Source organism: Typha angustifolia, chromosome 9, assembly GCF_048772165.1.
Source record: "Typha angustifolia cultivar Huaian chromosome 9, ASM4877216v1, whole genome shotgun sequence".
NCBI lineage: Eukaryota > Viridiplantae > Streptophyta > Magnoliopsida > Poales > Typhaceae > Typha > Typha angustifolia.
Genome location: NC_133247.1, coordinates 6979121 through 7001619, shown reverse-complemented (window position 1 = coordinate 7001619; position 22499 = coordinate 6979121). Strand labels below are relative to the sequence as shown.

At 37.2% G+C, this 22499-nt stretch overlaps 1 protein-coding gene across 1 annotated transcript; it reads right to left on the bottom strand.

Annotated features, from left to right (window-relative positions):
• Positions 1 to 6168: 6168 nt before the first annotated feature.
• On the bottom strand, positions 6169 to 17365 carry LOC140766553 (biogenesis of lysosome-related organelles complex 1 subunit 2). The gene is made up of 2 exons (XM_073105957.1): positions 17179 to 17365; positions 6169 to 6644 (listed from the first exon to the last, which is right to left on the bottom strand). The coding sequence occupies exons 1-2, from the start codon at positions 17281 to 17283 to the stop codon at positions 6378 to 6380; spliced, it is 372 nt and encodes a 123-aa protein (XP_072962058.1). The 5' UTR covers positions 17284 to 17365; the 3' UTR covers positions 6169 to 6377.
• Between the last annotated feature and the right edge of the window lie 5134 nt (positions 17366 to 22499).

Here is a 22499-nt window from a genome sequence, read left to right as displayed (position 1 = left end):
CACATTCGCGGGTACCTAGATGGGCCCATGGTCCAATAGCAATCCACCTTTGCTTATGAGCCTAGGGTGGCTCGTCGGGTCACCTTTATTTCTTGCAAGATCCTTAAGATATCTGGGTCAGTGGTACCAGCTGTCGGATGTCATCCAAAAAGGGAAAGATAGGCATGGATAGGGCCACCAACTCGGCCTATTCGGGCTGTTGTGATAGAGCGTCTGCTGCCTTGTTCTCTGCTCCTTTCTTATATTAAAGCTCGTAGTCACAATGAGGTATCACTGTGTAACAAAATGCACAATATCTCATCCCCTAAGGGTCACTAAGAGATGTCATTAAGTAATAAATTTTCTATGTCTTTTCTATTAACTATTGAGAAAAATTAGAATCATCGCAAGAAGTCTTTCGATCTAACCTGAGACTATTCCATAACTCTATTAGAGTCACTACAGTGATCTAAAATAAGACTTTCCCTTAGACTTCTAAGTAGATTTGAGTTACCGTAGAAAGTCATAAGCAATCTAAGCTGATACTATTCTTTAAGTCATACCAAATATTAATTATATTTTTTCACTAACATTCATGATCATTAAAATTGCTATTTGTACTAAGTATAGTAAATCACTAAGTGATATTTTACACCAAAAAATTATAATGTTAAAATTTGCACATAGAAAAATATGTGATCATGTAAATAAGTATGGAATATAAGAAGATAAAATGTGAGTGAACCTACTCACCTGAGTTTAGGTCAAATGACTGAAGTCTCTAGTCCACGTGCTAGAAAAAATCACCACCTTTCATAAATAAATAATATATTTTAATTTTACAAATATCATGATTTGTAAAATTTAAAACTAATTAATTTGTTAAAATGGGCTTATTCAAGCCCAAAGAGTTGGACTCGGCTATGACTAGCCTACGGTCTATACATTTATTATTAATTGGGCTAGGCTAAGGCATTAGTTCAGCCTATATACATAAGTTGAGTTTAATGCCCAACTTCTTTTATTACACATATTAGGTTGGCTGTAATTAGCCCATAGACCACCACTTATTAGTTTGAGTTGATCCTTTTTGAGCCAACCCAAACCTAAATCTGACCCAAAGTTGGAAGCCAAAGAGATGGCTCAAGTTGGGATCGAGCCCAAACTTTGTCTCTCTTGATCAAGGTCACCATGAAGGGGGAAGGAGATCACCCATGACAGAGCTACTAGAGGGCTAAGTCGAGGGCATCCATGCCATTCTCGTGACCATGTTGACACGCAAGGTAGAAGGGAAGCCGATGACTAATGATGCTATTCCATGGCTGGTAAACATGGAACTAGCTTTTATAATGATCCGAGCCATGAGGGCTCAAAAGAAACACACCTATGACATGAGGCTAGTGGCGTGAAACTCCAATACATGAGTGGCAATAACCAAAGCTGTTAGCTGACCTGATTTGCCGACGAAGTCGCAACACCTAAAAGTTTTAGGTATTTATAATCTAACTTATTAAACTTTAATTAAATTTGACGGGTAGGAGAGGATTGAATGGCGAGCCGCGTGGTGGTCTCTAATTCCATGATGTGACTCCCAAGGGAAAGAAAAAGAAGAAAGAAAGGGAAGAAGGGGGCTAGGGTAAGAGAGAGAAGGGATTTGACATTTTTATTTGTAGAAAGAAACTGAATTTTGATTTTGATTTGGATTCAGCCGAGAAACTCGTGCGCCACTTTGTGCGCACATGCAGTGCAAGTGCACTCCTAGATTTTTTTTTTCAGTTATAACTTTGTTCCTCTCAACCCTAGTCATCTCTACATCCTGCATATCTTTCTTCTTTTCTCTAGCCATGCTAGCTTATCATAATTATCGATCGTCTACTCACAAGGCCACTACCTCACTCATTGGCCATGATCTAGTAAGAACCCCCCATCATAGGCTCTCCTCATTCCTTCTCTTGATCACTATCTATACACTAACTTCCCCCTTGCGCACACCAACCTATATCCATTTGAGAACATTACCTCTACCATCTCCTTCGGCCAATGCCTTAGGTCAAGGGGAACCAACCCCACAATCATAATAACCACCTCCCCTTGAACCCTTGACCATTAATCTTAATACTTGTCCTACATCGGTACGCACTCTCCAAAACCTAGGTGTGCACTAATCCTAGCCACCTATGTAAGCAAATAATAGTGCTCGATGTGCATTCTCGAGCTTGGGTGCACGCCTTTTCCAATCCAATCCGAGGTAGAATTATTTTTAGCCTTTGGTTCGCATCTCACATGTTTTCTTTGAGGTCGATGTGGTTGTTCTCCAATAACCTCAGTTGGTTATTTAGGCATCCTAAAGCATTCAATTGCCAAGCATGAATAAGCGATCCTCTAAGGGTATGACATCCCTTGAGTAAGATTCGAAGACAGGCCATCTCCTAAAAATGAAGATAAGAGTGATGTTGGTTCTAGAACTAAAAGGGTGAATTGAGTAAGAACATGCACCTTGCTACCCACAAACATGATTGTCTTAGTGATACCAATGTCTCATGTTAGGGTTCTAATGACTCTAGTTTCACTTAAATCGGAGGTCAAGATGAAAAGTTAAAAATAATAAACAGTGGAGATAGGTCAGAATAGGGCAGAACGGTAAATATCCAACATTATGGCGGTCGTCGGAGGGTGGTGGACGACCAAGGGTGGTGGTGGATGGCGGTAAAGTAGGGTGGCTACTGGAGGAAGGTGGTGGCTAAGGTTTGAAAGCTTTGAAGGTTCTACAGTTATAATCTACTCCTAAAAAGGTAAAGATAATCTAACAACTACAATAAAATAGTAAATTCGGTAATAAGAAAATAACTAAACTCAAATAATTCTCAATGCTTGGATGCTTGAATTATTCGATGAATAACAAAGAAGCCCTGCCCCTCTATATATAGAGATAGTGTACAATGAGTCCTACTCAAACTTAGCTCTAAAGATTGATACGACTCGAATTAGGACTTATCTTAAATGCTTACATAACTTAATTGGACTTGCCTTAAATGCTTACTTGACTTAATTAGACTTGTCTTAAGGGCTGTCGTGACTTATTTTGACTTGTCTTAACTAGAGTTGCTTTAAGAGCTGTCATGACTCATTTTGACTTACTTTAATTGCTCATATGACTAAATTAGACTTATCTAAAAGACTTACATCATGAAATAATTAAAAAATAAATAAACTCAATTTGACTTGACTCACCTTAACCTACATGGTTGGATCGTAACAAGTAGAGGGCTAGCCTATGCCAATGGGCAATGGCTATTCATTTCTATGATGTGAGAAGGAACCTTATGAAGGATTGCTATAAGGTCAAGAGGACATGACACCTATGGCAAGAACGGATATGTGTGCTACTAGAAATTGCAGGTGTCTGGCCTAAAAGGCATCGTGAAGCAAATCGTTCGAGCAAAGACTAAGGCAACAACCACTTGCGCCACGCACCTTTAGGCGAGAGAACCATATTGTAGTCTAATGGCCACATAGTTCACCTTAGTATAGAGGAAGGCAAGTGCCCTTGCAAAGGTTTTTCAGACGAAGTCTTTATCGTGAGCACAAAGTCGAGACAAGTGTACATTAGGTGAGGGAGAATGTCATGACTTGTTCAAAATTCAACTAAAACCCAATTATCTAAGGTGCACTGAGGCCTATACTTTGTTGTGACCAAGTTGCCCTTGATGGATATCAAGAAGATTTTGAGGGACACCATGTTTTGCTTGGATGACACTTCTCCTTTCTAGGTTGAATTGCTGCTAACTGTTGCTAGAATACTATACTTAGAGACTTGCAAGTGACCTTCACAGCCTTGCTGGATTGTTGCAAAGCTGAGAGCTTGAGTGAGCAGCATTCTTTGCTTTGAAACCCAACAGACACTTATGCACAACACTGAGGGAGGCTCCACTTGCTAATAAAGCAGCTACATGGAACCTTTGCTGACCTTGGAGCAGCCTCTAAGACCTGCTAAGACTACAACCCATTAGCTAGACAATGACAACCAACTACTTACAACTCTCTTAATAAAAAGAGATGATAAACCTACTGCTAACTGCTATCAAGCCGGAGCACTTTCTTATAGGTAACTCACCCCTCTTTTTGTGCAGGACTGCTATTGAATAACACTGTAGAAATTTGGGATAACCCTTAATTTTTTGTGCAGTCCACCTTTTTTTTTTAATTTTCTTAGCTTATAATTTGTTTTCTTTTAGTGTGGAGCTATATGCCTTTCTTCTCTATGTAAAGAATGTAACATTTAGCCAATTATTAGTCTTGTGAAAGCTGAGAGTAGCCAAATGCTGATTTTGTAAATTAAGTATATATCATAAGTGTGAGCTGAGAGCAATTTTTATGAGCTTATATAAGCCTTGAGAATACTGAGAACTAAATAACAGAAGAGTATTTTTACTCCACTTACCTGCATCCATCTCCTCAATCTTCTCTTTTATTGCTGCTGCAAATTGATTTGGCTGACGGCTGGCCCAATCTCACGAAGAAGGTTGAGTGTTGAATGAGCTTTTAGCCTACAAAATGGTTAAGTTCGTAATATTATGCAATTATAACATTAAAACGTTCACAACAACACATGGTTGTCAGTAGACTTAGTCATATTAAATGTTATAACTTATAATGAGAAACATATAATTTATATCAATTGGTGAATAAATTGTAGAACTGTGATTGATTTCATTGTATGAATACACTATCCTTAATTTCCATAAATGCTAATGACAGATTTGAGGGCTGCCAATTTGATCATCTCAGCCTATACTAATATATTCCGCTCACAATTTAGTTCTTATGCAGCTCAACTGCTTTCTGTCATTAATTTGAACACACTTTATACTCCATAAAAGTAATAATGACACCCATATTTTAAATCAAATCTCATGTATTTTCAATTTTCTTCCAAAAGAAAATTCAAATTTTACTAAGTCTACAATAGCTTATAAAATGGTTGACTTGCGTGCTTCTAAACTCGCAAACGACTGTAAGCTCACAATAGTTCAGTTCATACCGGGGTTTATAATCTCGCAAGACTATATATAAAAAAAAAATGTAACTACATGCAGACATATAAATAAAAGTAATAACTCTATGTGGGCTCATGTGCACAAAAAAAAATTAGTAACTGTATGCTGTAGGCACGCAAATCCGCAAGCAATAATAATAACTAATAATAATAATAAATAATAATAATAAATAATAATAAAATAATAATAATAATAATAATAATAATAATAATAATAATAATAATAAAATATAATAATAAGATAATAACTTTAGTTGTTGCGGGCTTTTAAGTCTTTAATTCCGCAACCAACCATACTGACTGCTAGTGAGCCAGCAAAGGGCATTTTGGTCCTTTTCTTTGCATATCCTCATTTTTCCTTCGAAACTAATATACCTTTTATTTTTTTCATATCACATCAAAGATAATAATCATACTCTTAGCCTAATTCACAATCAAACATCTAATATTTTTAGCCTAATTTAAGATATCCAAAATAAAACTATGAAACAAGTCTAATTCGCCGCCTTCAGTTAGACTCAAACCCAGTAAATATACCCCAGCTGCAACTCTTCTCTTTCCCAAAAAAAAAGAGGGAATGCCGAGTTCAACTTTCTATAGTTGATCAGTCAAAACGTGTTAATGACAGACAATGTATATTAATTAGTGTTAACAAAAGATGTCTTCATTTAATTATTATTATTATAGACTATAAACATTAGGCCACCTTGGGAATGAATCCACATTACAAATTAGAAGTCTGAACGGTTCTATGTTGTTCACCACTTAATTGGCAATTTTTCTTTACCTACATTGCTACGAGTCCACCTTACAGAACTTTCTATGAATCCAGGAAAGTAATAATTTTACAGACATTTTACTTTTCCCTTTAAATCTCTCTTATGCCTAAAATGTTATATGTCCTAATTATAATAGATCTGTTAATTTGCCTGCCATGCGGCCCATTATTACGCGTTAAAATCAGGGGAGATATCACTTAATACTAGGAGATGAGTTCAGTTCAACTTTGATTCAATATCTCCATATATTAATCAATTTTAGTTTGCAACGATCTTTTACTAGTCGATTGAAATAGATCTACTAAAGAAAGTGAAAGTCAATCATACCGAGTCTCACATATGCAAGGGCAATGGTTTATAATTAAGATTCTGCCAAGTAAAGAGTTGGAGCACTTAGCTTATATCCAGTTGGCTCCTTACTCCATAATATTCGATCTTCAAGAGTAAGAGCAGGATAAAGCCAAGTAACAACCACTATCTATCTTTCAACAAAGATGCAGCCGAACAAAAGTATCAGGCCAAGAGAGTAGAAAGAAGTAACAAAATTACCTATAGAGAAAATATCAAGTATGCAAATTATGATATGTGGATTGTACTTTCTTTTCTAATAAGGAGACATGGTTATCGAGCATGGAAACAACAGCTTCAAACTCGGTAACTTGCCGGTCTATCTCATCGATCTGCTGGACGTAGTTACCAAAGCTGCGACTTTTCTCACTCAGTTGTTCAACAAAGACTCTTAATCCAGATGCAACATCTCCAAACCCGTTGTACTCCTCTGCCACCCTGCGATTCATCTTCTCAAGAAGCAGGAGTTGGTTATTTGTTCCCTGAAAGAGAAAAGCTTCCATTTAAAAGAAGATATTCTTGTGGATTCACGAATACCGTAAATAAAAAATAACAGCATGTGGCATGCATTTGTAGATGGATTACCCTTGTTAAAACTACTGAATAAATGTATGTACACAAAATAATTGCAAGAGAAATAAAAAGAGCATATATGTTATGCTTTCACTATTAAAATCCCCAAATATATGGGGCTCTTGCTTGTAATTATCTTGACATTGACCAAATGCATGCTGAAAATTTCCTAGTCATGAATCTTGAATATTTCAGTAAAATTTACCCCTAGTCAAACGTAATTTTATCTTTTTTTTCCTAACTAAGTTTACTCCTCAATAAATAAAATATAAATTCAAATTAATTCTAATTTTACTCTTAACATGATTTAAATCTATTACTTTTATGTCTTGTGAAAGAGCTCCTCTTTCATTACTCTTTCACCATAGCTCACAAAAAAAAAAAAAAAAAACCCTCGAAAAAAAAAAAATTCGTACACACTGGTGAAAAAAATTAAAAATTTGATAGGTTTAATTTGGGTTTAAAATGGCAAACTTGCATTTATATTTTATACATTTAACAATAATATTTCGGTACTATTTACATAACACATACTTAATTTCCTAAAAAATAAATATTTTTCACTTTTTCGTGTCACATCAAATTAATGATTACACCCCTATTTCAATCTTCTCAAATCTATCTCTAATTTTCCTCCAAAATAAATACATTTCCCTTCAATTTCTTTTAAAATTGGCTAAGTCTCTAATAAATTATAGAGTGGTTCCAGGCTTGTAAACTTTTAAGTCCGTAATAACTTACTTTTTTTTAACTAAAAATTTATAATATGAACTTCTTAAAAAATATTAAAAAAATAAAATAGTAAAGAAAATAATATTAAAAAATGAAAAATAATATAACCTAACACTTGGGATTATAAAAAAGCAAAGAAAATAAAAAATAATAATCTTATATTATTATTTAAAAATGTTAATCTTATATTATTATTTAAAAATGTTAATCTTATATTATTATTTAAAAAATATTAACCTTATATTATTTTTTTCTAAAATAATAATAAAATAATATATAAGCCCGCTTGCATGCTACTTGTAAGCCTGTTTGCGGGCATGTAAGTATGCGAATAGGCTTACATGTTGCATGTAAGACCACAAATAAGTAATTAAAAAAATAATATTTTAATCAAAGTCAAAGAGCATTTTAGTCGATTGATTTTATATCTCCTTTATTTTCTTCCAAAACTATTACTTTTTCACTTTTTCATATCACATCAAAAGTAATAATTACACTTTAGTCTAGTTCAGAACTAAATACCATATTTTCTTAAGCTAGTTTATTGTACCTAAATTAAAATGGGTCAGCTAACACACAACCTGAAAGACCAAGAAGTACTAGCATCTGCATGTTGAAGACCAATTTTGTGATAAAAGGAAGTGGTTACTTAGTCGCATGACCAAGTAACACAGGCAATTAAATTAATTTCTTTTCTTTCATAAAAAGATGAATCTACATAAGGGCTTCGCTCATTGTAACAATTTTGCTCATTTCATATGCACATCCGCAAAATTACCTACGTTATAGTGAATATGGTCACAAATTTTCTTGAATCAATATTTGTACCAAAAGTGACTCACTCTAAATAATTCTCAAACATATATAAGAATGCATTTGCAATATTTTATATTAAAAGTGCAAGTTTCTAGTATGTTGTACTAAAGAGAGCTGAAAAACATTGTGAAAAGCCGAGGAGAAAAGTTTGATAACATTATGAAATGAATACTCCTAGAATGTAAATTGACATGCAGGAGTAGGAAACCTCATTGCATATTAGTGTCCGTATGTTCTACGCAGCTTCCTAGTAAAGAAGAACTTGGTGAGGTATGTAATTGATGTACTCTCTAGAAGTCAGTGAGGTAAATGCATTTCATTGAATTTAATGTCATCTCTGCATAAGTATATTACCATGAATAATTAGGTGATAAATATGTATCTCTCGGATGATTTGCATTGAATGCAAAACAATGTATAGATAAAATCATAAGGGAAAGATGGGTGAAGGTTTGAATTCCTGAGTATGATGAAATTTGTAAAATAATATCTACAAAGAGAACAACCCAAAAATAACAAGCACATAATAGTCCATAGGAAGCAAATGATCAAGCATACGAGGTAAGCGGCTGTATCACTGTTTCTATTTATGGATATTTAAGGTTACAGATATAATATTTATATGAATTAACTAGGAAACAAATGTTGACTTAACGAAAAAATTATCGGAGATATATATTCAAGTTGGAATAATGTAAAAGTTTTAGAATGCTGAGATTTAACTGAAAAGGATATTGATATAAAAAGTCAATTAAGTTTTGAGCAATCTCGATACTAATTCATTCTATAAATAGTTCCAAGTTTTGGCTGATCCCGATCCATGAACAAAACCAGTCTAGTGACTGGTTTCAGCCAAGTATTGGCTGATCTTGATCCGTATCGAGCGGGATCGACCGGTTGATGCTGACCCAATATGGATTGTCCCTCTCTTCTCTCTTGAATTTTTTTTTTCATTTTTTCTCTCACCGGTGCCCCATCTCTCTCATTTCTCTCTACTCTCTCCCTCTAGCGTCTCCCTCTCTCGTCTTCCTCTCTTTCTGTTCTCTAATATCTTTCTCTGTCAATTTCTCTCCTTCAATTTCTGTTACTGTAGCAAAAAAAAATCTGTTGTAGTAATAGAGTGAGAGAGATGAGAAGAGAGTGGAGAGTGAGAGAGAGAGGGAGGAAGAGATTGAGAAGGAAAGAGAAGGGAGCGAAGAAATAAAAAAAAAATTAGAGAAAAGAAATTACCTTGCGATAGTAAGAGAGAGGGAGTAAGAGAGAGATTGAGAGAGAGAGAGAAAGAGGAGGGAGAGAAGAAATAAAAAAAAATTGCCTTGTGGTAATAAGAGAGAGAGAAGGTAGAGAGAAGAAATGAAAGAAAATTAGAAAAAAAATAAATTTGCCTTACCAGTAATAGAGAAAGGGAGGAAAAGAGAGGGAAGGAAACAAAAAAAGAGAGCTAACTCATTATTCACCAAAATTTTGAATAATTTAATGTAATTTTTAATTTTTAGACTTTATATGTGAATAATTATTTTTTTATTATTTTTCTAAATTTTTAGATTCTTTTTCGTACTTTTAAATAATATTTAGAATTTATATGATTAAAATTAGTCCGATTCAACACGGGCGACTGAAATACGGGCGCCCAATACAACCGATATGACCGATACGACTGATACATATCGTTTTTCCGAATGACCGATCGCAATCCTAATACCGAGTTTTGCAACCTTGGTTCTACATGGTAAGACCAATGGATATGTAACTGCATATGTAAGTACATGACTGAATTTCAGATAAAAAGGTTTTTAGCAAATCAATGACCTTTCAAAATATCTGCAGCTTTTGAAAAGGCACATCACTTACCAACCTTACATGGGACACCAGAACACCGCCTCTTTTTACATGTAAGAATTTCAAAGAGTTGGATTTAGTATTCTATTGCTGGTTGAACTCCAACTGTTTTTGTCGGTACTATAAGTCAAGAAGCTGAGAACAGACAAGCAGTTACTAGCTAGTCCTAGAGGTACAGTAACTTTCAAGTGATTAGCATGTTTACGCTCTAAACAGCACAATCCAACTAATAAGAATTGAAATTAGAACTTACTAATGACTTGTCGTATAAAGCTATCAAAGAAAATAATTATGAACATCCAGTATAGACTGTATAGTCCCTGAGATTGATCATTGTCCAGAACAGTAAAATTACCTTGGAATTGGAAGTTCTATTAGTAAACATTATGTGGCTTCAAACAAATGCCATAGATAGAACACATCATCCCTACAGAAATTGCCACCTCTGAGGGAAGGTACTTTCTTATTCTAGGGGATAAGATGAGTTTCACTCCCATTTTAAAGTTCGAACATAGTCTTTATCTGGAATTGGATAAGTTTCAGTGTTGAAATATGTTGTACAATCTAGGATTAATCAAGATCAAGAAGCATTACTTGTTGATGAGTATACCGCAAAGAGAATTGATGAATGAATGCTAACGCAAGTCAAAAGAATAATTTTCAGCACTACAGACTAGGTGTGCACACAGCACAGTGTGCACCCCGGCATAAAAGGACAATAGAATCTCTTAAGGAAATAAGGCTGGGTGTGCATCCAATAAGTCAGGTGTGCGCCACCACTGAGAAGAGAATATGAAAAAAAATTGAATCACTTTCAGAATTAGATTTTCCTATTCTAACTCTCCTAGTGTGAACCATAAATGTTCCTAATACATATAAAAAGGAACCAAAGGCTAGAGGAAGGCACATAACTTGAAGGAACTCGAGGAAGATCAAGTTCTATACTAAGAGAGTTCTAGGTCCCATTATTAAGCATATTTTATATCAATTATAAGGTCTACTTTCATATGCCTAAGTGCTTGTTATACATCATAGATTGATCAAGGAGCATGAGAAGAGCTGAACTGATACCAACATCGACATGAAGATTGAGGAGTGATCCACAGATATATATTGCGAATCAAACACAGAGACAATCTATTTATAGAGTAGCCAACTGTGATATACTACAGCCAGTGGATTAAGCATAAACACTTAGACAATGGACTGTTTAGAAGGTTGTAAATACTTCTTGTTTCTCCTAACAATGTGAAAAAATTTAATCTATTTTGAGACGTTCTCTATGTTAAAAAATCATAGTTGTGTGTTTGTCGTAGTTTACTTTTCCTACATTTACTTGGCTTTCTCTTTCCTACTTGGTTTCAGTTTTTCAAAGTGCGATTCATAATTGATTTTCTAATCCAAGTAGGATTTGGCTTTCTTGGTTCAAGTCGGATTTGACGGATTTGACTTTCCAAATCTTTTAAACTTAATCAAACTAGGAATCCTATCTCTCTAAAATTTCAAGTGATATTAGAGTAGGTTAACCTTGGATTAATCATATTAACTTGTGATTAAAAATAGTATGATCATCGTAGAGGAGAATTTATTTGCTTGATTTGATTTATTGTGTATTTGTTTGCCTAATATTTTGAAACATTATATATGGATTATTTGAAATATATAGCTAACTCAACTCACCATAATTTACACCAAATGTAAACTCTAGAAATGATGAATATTCTAACCAAGAGAAGTATGTAACTCTAGTTTATTTATTATTTAATAATGATTCTTGTAAGATATCTTATATAAAGAGGTTGAAAGCAAGGATAACTTTGACTAATTAATATTTAAGCCACATACAATAACTTGTTTAGAGACTCCTATAAATTGAAGAAGACAAATTTGAAACTCAATGGCAAAATAAAGAATTTGAAAACGTTCAAGTGGATTAATGAAGCAGAAAAAAACACTTCAATAGGATTTGAAGAATTCTATATATTTCTCTCAAGATTTAGCTTTCGAAAATGTTTCCATTCTTAATAAAATTAACTTTTTGAAGGTTCATGTGTTTGAACATATGAAATAAAAAACAAAAATAGCCTAGACAAGAGAATAAAGGAATTAGAATTTGATTTATTAATGGCTAACCAATTTCTTCAAAAATACTCTGCAGTTTCATTAAAAATCAATCAAAAGGAGGGAAAAAAGGAGAAAGGAATGAGATATCAAAGTGACTCATCTACTTTCTTTTCTTTGACAGAAAACAAATACCTAGAGCTAAAAAAAAGGCGAAATTGAAGGAAGGCTAGGGTATAACAGTAAGTCTTTTACATATGCACATCCTTCATAAAAAAAGCAAGGTAATGTTACTTTGCACATTCTTCTTGTTTGAAAAATAATTTTACTTTGCTTAAGCATATTACAAGTGTAAATTATGAGAATTTTTTTGCTAAGCATGTTTATATGAAGAAGTACGATGTGAAGCATAATTCAAGCAGGAAGAACTTAATTAGAAAATCACATATTCCTACATATCATAGGTGTGGTATCAAGGTTCATATCAAATCTAAAAGTTTTAATCAATGTGATAAGACCTTCAATCATAACATGCTTGATAAACCTAAGCACTTCAATTATTCTATACAAAAAAATTTGATGCTTTGGATGATATGTAAGACGGTACTTCTCATGTGTTTCAAAATATAGATACTAGAAAAAGAAAAGGTGTTTTTGGAAAATCTCATGTAACTGATTTTCATGGAAAAGTGAGTCATTTGGATGAGGAAAAATGATCTCACTGTACCTATTTAATATCTTTGAGTTATCCACTCTTTGATTACTTTGGCTACGGGATGTCTTTTTAAAATCATTTATCCCTACCCGGATTTTATCATCATAGTCTTTTTTGGCCATATTGAACGTCACTTGTGATTTGGATGGATTTTTTGTCTTATACTTTTGGGCGAATTTCATTGTTTTTACACATTGGCCCTTGGATTTGATTTTATGTTGTTGATGAACTTAGTGGTCTAGGGTTGGTTTTGGTGCTTTTATGTTTTGGTTCTTTTTGTCAGATAACATGGTTTTTGACAGATTTTGATGTTTTGGCTGGATTTCATTATCATATCCTCTCTTGACCTTGATGGATTTTCATTGACATACCATACCACCATTAAATTTTACTAATATAACTTTTGATTTTTTTTTTTGGTTAACACATCTAATAACGTTGTCAACACATCTCATAACGTTGTCAAATTTCATGGTGGATTTGTATGTCAAATTTTCTACATTTGACATTAATAGTTTTATCAACCTATCTTACAGATTCCCTCACTTCAAGTTTGGATTTTACATTATCCATGAGTTTTGATTGCATGACTTTTATTGTTCAATTTCTATGACACTTGTTTTCATTGGATTGTTCAAATTCTTTTCAATAGGAATCTGGTCATAAAATTCCATTTGATGACCTTTTGAATCTAGTCATGTTATGTTGAAATCTTCAAAATCTGAGATTTGTCAAATCTGAAAATTTCAATGCTGAAACCTGAAATTTAATGGCTGAATTTGATTTCTGAATTTCTGAAAATCTAAATTTTGACATCTGAAAGCTGGAATTGTTTAGTTGCTGGAAATTGCTGGAAATTAATATGCTAAAATCTAAAACTTCTGAAAATGCTGAAATCTATTTTCAAATCTGAATCTGCAAGTTGCAGGAATTTCTGAATTTGCTGATTGCTGAATTTCTAAAAATCTGAAATCTGAAAACTGAACTTGCTTGTATTTGAAATCTGAATTTCTGAATTCTAGAAAATCGAAGACATAGAAAATATCAAAACAACTTAAATTTGTGGCAGTTTGAGATGAAAAATTATTTTTGAGTCATATTGCATACGTATCTATTTTGATCATTATACCAATGATGGCTGTGATGGCGGCATACCAACACGTGGCACAAGGGGTGCCGCATGACACTCCCTTAGCAACGTTTCACTAAAAGACTTTTCGTTGTCGTCGTCGTTTGCCACTCATCGTTGTCGTTTACCATTCATCATCGTCGTGCGCAGCCGATCTTGCCATCAGTCATCATGCCTGAGGTCGCCGATCACGATGCAGATGTTCTAGCCCTTGTTGGCTTAAGGAGGAAGACAACCCGAGTGGGTCAAGTCATCGGGTCGACTTTGAATAAAAACTTAAGTTGCGGATCCGGTCAGCACTTATCGTGTTGGCGTATCGGCACGTGGCACGAGGGGTGCCGCATAGCACCCCTCCTAGCAGTTGTTTCACTGAAGACTCTTCGTCGTCGTCGTCATTCGCTGCTCGCTATTACTCGTCGTGCCTGAGGTTGCCGCCGACCCGACCCACTCACGTCGTCATTCGCTGCTCGCAATTGCATTCTTTTGAGAGATTTCTCTCTTCAACTTGGTGTTTCATATTTACCTTTTATTGCCCTTGTCAATTTGCAACAAAAGGAGAGAAAGTTTGCTTGAGGTATAGAAACAATTTTTGTTATTTTGCTTCAATGATTTTCTCAAAGCACATTGATCTCATGAATACTTGACATTGACACAGATAATATGAATATAATGAATATCATAACTTGACTTGGATCTTTGATCAACTTTGGATATGATTGTTGCTTAATATTTACACTTGATTTTTGAACTTATTGCAAATTTTGACATGACGTGGTCACCTGAACATGAAACTTTGACTTGGAGCTTTATTGAAAAAAAAAATTAGAACTTGGTTCACAATTGGTTTTCATTGAATTAGAAAGTGTTCTGCCACAAAATAGCTAGGGGGAGATTATAAGTGTAAATTTATATAATAGCAAGTTCGATGACACAACACTTTGAAATATATTGTACAATTTAGAATTAATATAAGATCAAGACATATAAATTGTGGAAGAGTATATGTGCAAAGAAAATGGAAGAATGAATGGTAACACAAGTCAAAAGAGTGATCTTTAGCACTATAGGATTGGGTGCGCACCGAGCACAACACCCCGGCACAAAAGACAATTCTCTTAAGGAAACAAGGTCAGGTATGCACGTAGTAAGTCAAGTGCGCACCCCCACCATAGAACTAAATATAGAAATTTTGAATCACTTTCAGACTTAGATTTTCCTATTCCAACTCTCCTAGTACGAACCATTGACATTCCCCTAATGCATATTAAAGAGAACCAAAGACTAGAGGAAGACACGTAACTTGAAAGAAATCAAGGGAGACCAAGTTCTATACTTAGAGGTTTCTAAGTACCCTCATGGAGCAAATGTTACATTAATTGTGCGGAGGGCTACCATCATATGTCCAAGTGCTTGTTCTATATTAGAGATTGATTAAAGAGCGTTGAAGGGGCTGAACCAACATCATCACCAACACTGGCACAAAGATTGAGGAGTGATTCATACCAAAGTAAACTCGGAGACAATCTATGGCAATCTATTTATAGAGTAGATAACTACGACATACTGCGGGCAATAGACGGAGCTTAAATACTTGAACGATAGATTCTCTAAGGGGTTGTAATTACTGCTAGCATCTACAAACGGTATGAAATAGATTGATCTGGTTTAAGTGGTTCCGTGATTTTTTCCTCTTGCTGGACCAAGAGATTTTCCACATTAAAAAAATCATAGTTGTATGTTTATCGTGCTTTTACTTTTCCTACTTTTACTCGGCTTTAATTTCACAATACGATTCATTACCAATTTTCTAGTCCAAATAGGATTAAGCTTTCCTAGTTCAAATCGAATTTAACTTTGACTTTGCCTTTTCATATCTTTTAAACCTAGTCAAATCAGATATTTTATCTCTCCAAAATTTCAGCTGTAACCTTTACCATGATCACATTCCCAAAGAAAATAAGATTTGTACGAGTTGGAAGTTCTTACAAGCTGCTGTCCACTTGGCATCTAGTAGAAGCTGATAGTGAATTTCTCAACAATGCAAAATCAAGCTATAGTGGAGAATGTCATGAATTTACAAGTTTAATTATTGCCATTATATAAATTGAAGTATTTTCCTAATACCGAAGATTTATACATTTTAAAACAAATAGAAACTGAATTTGAAAGTATTTAAAGTAATTCCTTTGATTTTTCCATTTGCCTTGTTTGTACCTCAAAGACCATGATATATATGACATTTGTCCATCTAGATCATTTGCGTGTCTTGAAAAACTTCCAACGGACGATCTCAAGTCACACAATTGTAGATGGTAGGCAATAACAGAAATAACTAAACCACCAGCTAGTCTATAGGCTTCATAAAAGTCCATCTCTTTCCCCAGTTTTCCTTTTGGCCTTGAAGCTAACCAATATTTGGAGGGTTGACATCATATTTACAATGTGTTGCTTAGATTTTGATCATAGGAAGTTAGGAACCTCACAAGGCTCCATTCCGACCCAGAAGACCTCAAGTAGATGGAAGAAGTCTCCAGTGGTATGTAAGCATAGTGCTGATGAGTATAAACCCCATTCTGACCCAAGAATCCAAGACAATTTAATGGTCCAGCGAACTATTTAACTTTCCTTTCAAATTAAAAGAGAAGAAAAGCTCATTAGTTCCAACTTGCTAATTACTAGAGGTCAAACATCTGTTTTCAAATTTCAGATATTCTGTTGGAATGACTATTTCTCTCTATCAGAAATTTGGATCACTTCCAAACGATCAACCACAATAATAAATTAAGTATCCATGCTAATTAACATACCAAACCTTCAAGAAATGGAAGTAATACTCAGGACAGCCAACTAATGCCATTCAACTATTTCTCTCATTATTAATCACCGTATTCAAACAATAATTTAGACACCAAATCTATTTATATCTTCAGTTTTGGCCCGATCTCTTTAAAATTTCGCAATATCGCAATGAGAACGATAAAAAAAATCAACATCTGGGTCGTCTCAAAAACCATTTAAAAGACCAGGAAAAACCGACCTTGGCACAAAATTTTCAGACTTCTATGTATAATTTCATGGATAGAAATCAAAATGGAACAAAATTGTATTAAGTTATATTTAAGGACGAGAGATTCGAATAAGGAAAGCCGACCTCGAGCTCGCCTTTGACCATGGTGGAGACGTTAGTGAAGAGATCGGCCAACGACTCTGCGAGCTCGTCTCGCTCCGACTCCCTCTTCTTCTCCTCCTCCGCCATCTCCTTCAAGCTTCGCTTCTGGCCGCTTCCGTTTCCATCTCCTGAAGGTAGAAATTTAAAACGGATTATAGGTTTGTCCTCTGATCTGCTTTGGTTGACACAACGGGTTCGGATCTCATCGAGAGCTTGCTCATTTGGCGAGTAAAGGATTCACTTCTTCTATGGTGTAGGACCCGAATCCGAGTAATATTTTGGTTCCTTGATTCAGGGTTCGCAAAATCATCAAGCCACCTGAGGCTCGATTTAAGTTCGAATCAAGCTAGGCTCGAATTTAAGTTAGCCAAGATTGATCATTCTTAAAAGGCTTACCTTATTCCCCTGGCTCCGACCAGCTTCCCCACCCCCCTCCTATGTTAAAGCCTCCCAGCATTTGATTCAAAGCTCCACTAAGTTTTCTCACTCCCCCTTCTCCCATCAAAGTGCTCTTGTATCTACCTCCTCGTTGTCACCTACCTTAGCCACGGCTTCGATAAAAGATGAAGCTCTCCTTCAGCAGTTTGCTGCTCTCCTCTCCAAAACCGACATGGAGGAAACTATTCCTCTTATGGAAGACAACAGTGTACCGGGTAGAAATCCTAATCTATGTTTGGCAGGCAAAATTATAACGGACAGAATGTACAATCCCCAGGGCCTCAAGTCAGCCATGATCAAGGTTTGGAACCTTGAGGAGCCGGTAGAGTTCATAGAAGCGGGGAAGCTGGTCTTCCTCTTGGTCTTCGCCAAGGAGAGTGACCGGTGGAAGACGTGGCTTGGGGCTCCCTAATCCTTCAACCATGAATTTTTGTGCTCAACCAGTTCACACCTAATTTTCCGGTGGACAGTTGGAAATTCAACTCCAGCAACTTCTGGGTCCAATTCTATGGATTGCCAATGGAATACTTGTCCCTCTCCACTATACTCAAGCTGGCAGTAAGAGTTGAAACTTCGGTGACCATAGAGGACCTAAACTCCTCAAAATGGTCCAGATACATCAGAGTAAGAATAACAGTTGACATCTCCAAACCATTGGTCAGCTCTCTATTGGTCACCATCCTCAATAGATCCAACCATGAGGTATAGGTGAAATACGAAAGATTGCCAAGGTTTTGCAACTTCTGTGGCCACATTGGTCACGAATTGCTATAATGCGTGATGAGAGGCACCCTCGAAGCCAAGGCAGACTTCCCTGCACATATGCATCAAAAGCTCCTTGGCACGTTGAAGCCCTCATGTCTTGTCTCAATGGGTCCCCTAGACTGTCGAAGGCACGATCAAGGGGAGGAGAGCCTTCCCGGGTCGACAGCTGGCGAAGTCGAGGTTCGAGTGGTGATTGGACACCGCCTGCAAAACTAGGTAGCACCGACTACGTGTCAAGCAAGCCAAACTCAAGTATATTCCTCTTCCCTAGCACATTAGACTCCCTGCCACTTGCTACTGTAAATGTCAACTTAGGTGTGACGGGCGAGCTAGATGATGGACATCTAATGAGCATGCCTCTATCCAAGCATGCTACTGGTGGATCCATAGCCGATATGGGCGGTAGCATGGGCTCGCTAGTCACCATCGAAGTCAGGCAATTTGACGGCATCCCGCCAAAGATCTCCTTGGGTAGTGTGACTAGCCCAGATCCCAACCCAAAATGTGCAAGCACCAAAATTTGCTCGAGTACCCTAAGCCCTGAATCTCGTAACCCTAAACCTACCCTCACATCCACATACCCCATTCCATGAACCCCCATTGATACCCATGCAGCCACTGCCACCAAACATACGTCAAACCAATTCCCTCCTAAACCACTCTCCACTCCCACTAAACCAACCAACTCTCTGGCTTCCCCTCAGAAGCATGGGGCTAGCCAATCCTCCACTATCTCCCCAAGGAAAAGGAAGGCGCAAACCGAGCTCCTTCATCTGCCAAAGAGAATTCCCCAGCTTCTCAACACTCCCGAGGATGCTCAAGACTCAAGGCAACCATCTAGTACAGCGGCCAGGGCGCACTAGCCGTTGGAACAACAATGAAAATATTTGTGTGGAATTGTCGTGGGTGTGGAGGCCCGTCGACAATCCTGAACCTCAAGAGATTCCTCCATAGCTCTCAAGTAAGATTAGCGTTCCTTTTTGAGACTAAATGCAGCAAGTACAAGGCAAGTTCCATCATCTCCTCCCTCCTACTCAGCTATGTCGAAGTCGTTCCCTTTGAGGGCTATTCCAGTGGCCTCTGGCTCTTGTGGAATGATAGTGTGCAGGTTGACATCTTGGAATCCAGCAAAAACTACATCTTTGCCAAAGTTTATGGCCCTTCTCCTGGATTAGATTGGATCTTTGGCGGCATCTAAGATGACCCTTGCCATACAGGAAATAGGAAGCTTTGGAGCAAGATAACCACCTACATGCTCAACTCTAACTTGCCGTTATGCTGCGCTGGGGACTTTAACAGCATCACCTCTACGGTCGAGAAGACGGGAGGCATCGCAACAACATCTAATCACCGGGAGGACTTTGCTAACTAGATCCACACCTCCGGGTTTAATGATCTCTCCCACTTGGTGCTCACTATTTCCGTATGCCAATGTTCTACACCTGCCAGCCATATCCAGCAATCATAACCCCTTACTTCTCATCACCACCCCTGTCGTCAAAAAAGGTCGGAGAAAATTCAAGTTTGAGAACTAGTAGACCATGGTGGATTTTGTTAGGTTTTTATTAGTTGGCAATTGTGTACAAAATATTCTAAGTGTATTTTTTCATGTATATGAGCTTTACACAAGTCTAGAATATCTCTAGTTTGAAGAATTGCAAGATTACTGGTGAAAAGCTGTTGAGTTCACACCGCGTTCACAAACATGTTCGAACGTGGGTACTGCGTTCACACAGACAGAGGGTCGCGTTCACAAACACGTTATAACGCGGGTACTGCGTTCACACAGACAGAGAGCCGCGTTCACAAACGCGTTCGAACGCGGGTACTGCGTTCACACAAACAGAGAGTCGCGTTCACAAACGCGTTCGAATGTGGGTACTGTGTTCACACAGACCGAGAACAGCGTTCACAAACGCGTTCGAACGCGGGTACTGCGTTCACACAGACCGAGAATAGCGTTCACAAACGCGTTCGAACGCAACCTAAAGAATTCAAGCTGTCGCGTTCGAACGCACTTGGGCCCGTTCGAACGCACCTGAGATTAAGTCAGGACGTTCGAACGCACCTGGGCCGCGTTCGAACGCACCTATGAAGTTTACAATTTATTGGATTTTCGTGAGTATGGATAAGACTTGGATTTGGCTCTATCTTAAAGATCATATATAAGGATTGTGATGCCTTATCTCTAGGGTAGTTGAAGAAGCATTATTGAAGGAGACTTCTTGAGGCTACATCGGTTCTTCAATGAACAAGGTTCTACTCATCTACAATAATTTAATCTTTCGTCTTAAGGGCTATCTAGACGAAAGATTAATCTCGAGGGCTACTGAGATTGGACTTCAATCACAAGAAGCAGTGAATCGTGGGTTTTAGCGATCAAGACTAAGAGGAACAAAGTCGTTTGGATCGACGGGTTGTTTTGTGAGTCAGTCTTGTAACTGCTACTATCATAGTGATTGGTTTTGATCCGAGTTTGGATCCGTAGTTTTTTTCCCGTTTTGGGTTTTTCCACGTTAAAATCTTGGCGTTCATCTCTGCTTTCGTTCTTAATATTTCTTTCGACTTTTACTTAAGCGAACAAACGATATCATTACCTAGAGGTTAGATACATACGTGTGTCTACGGGTTTTTTCAGATTCCTTTGTTCCCTACTACAAAGAAGCCTGGGCCTCTTCCTGCAACATTGGTAGGTCTTTGGCAAGATCTTTATCCAGGTTCACAAATAAGATCAAGCACTCGTCCAAATCCCACGTTGGCAATATCCGAGCCAGGATTAATATTGTGGAGAAGGAGATCTTAGATCTGCAATCTCAAGCTAACAGCGAAGCTGATTGGATTAAGGAGGCAGCTCTCAGAAGCCAGCATGAACGGCTCCTCCTACAAGAAAAGATATACTGGCACCAAAGAAGTAGGGTCAAGTGGCTTTAGCGGGGAGGCACCAGGTTCTTCCATGCCACGGCTACGGCTAAGAAGAGAAGAAACAACATCTACCAACTCAAAGTTCAAGAGGGTGTTTGGACGCAAGACCCTATCCTCATTAGAGAGGCTTTCTAGGAGCACTTTAAGGCCCTATTCACATCCTCAAACCCCCCTCCATTCTGGGCTATGAGCAGCTCAAGCACGCGCCACTCTCGAAGATCCATGCTGAAGTTGCCAAGGAGCTGATGAAGGCGCCTTCGGATGAGGAGATTGGATCTACTATTAGGAGCCTCAATCTGGATCGTTCCCCTGGACCAGATGGCCGAACTGCGCACTTCTACCATCTTCTCTGGCTAGACCTAAAGTCTGCTGTTTGCGCTGAGGTTAGGGCATTCTTTGCAATGGGGCAGCTAGATAGGGCTCTAAATAGATCCAATATAGTCATCCCAAAGAAAAACTCTCCCTCGACTGTTTTAGACTATAAGCCAATAAGCCTCTGCAATACGAGCTACAAAATCATCTCTAAGCTCCTTGCTAATAGAATCAAGCCAGTTTTGAATGAGCTCATTAACCAAGCCCAGAATGCTTTCATCCTTGGCAGGCAAATATTGGACAACCAGATTCTCTCCCAGGAGATGGTCAATCATCTAAAAACCTCCAAATCCAAACAAGAAGAATTCACGATCAAAGCAAATCTTTCAAAGGCATTCGATCACATGGAGTGGTGCTTCCTCAAGGATTGCTTAAGAATATATGGCTTTCCTAATAATTTTTCAGATCGAGTGCTCACTTGCATAGCTACTACCTCTCTCATTGTGGAGATAAATAGCCAGGCCGAAGGCTCCCTTCATCCCTCACGAGAACTGCGTCAAGGATGCCTGCTAAGTCTATATCTTTTCATCCTAGGCTCTACTGTTCTCTCACTAATCTTGGAAAAGGAGCAAAGAGTCAAAAACTTGAAAGGAATCAGATTGGCCAGAGCTACTCCGACCCTTACCCACCTTATGTTCGCTGACGACCTCCTCCTATTCGGAGGGGCAATTGAACCAGAAGGTAAGAATTTGAAGAAAGCCATAGACAAATACTGCAAACTATCGGGTCAAGCAATAAACTTTGAGAAATCAGCTATCTAGTTTAGCTCGAAGATCTCCCCTAGCGCCAGGACAATGGTTACTGAT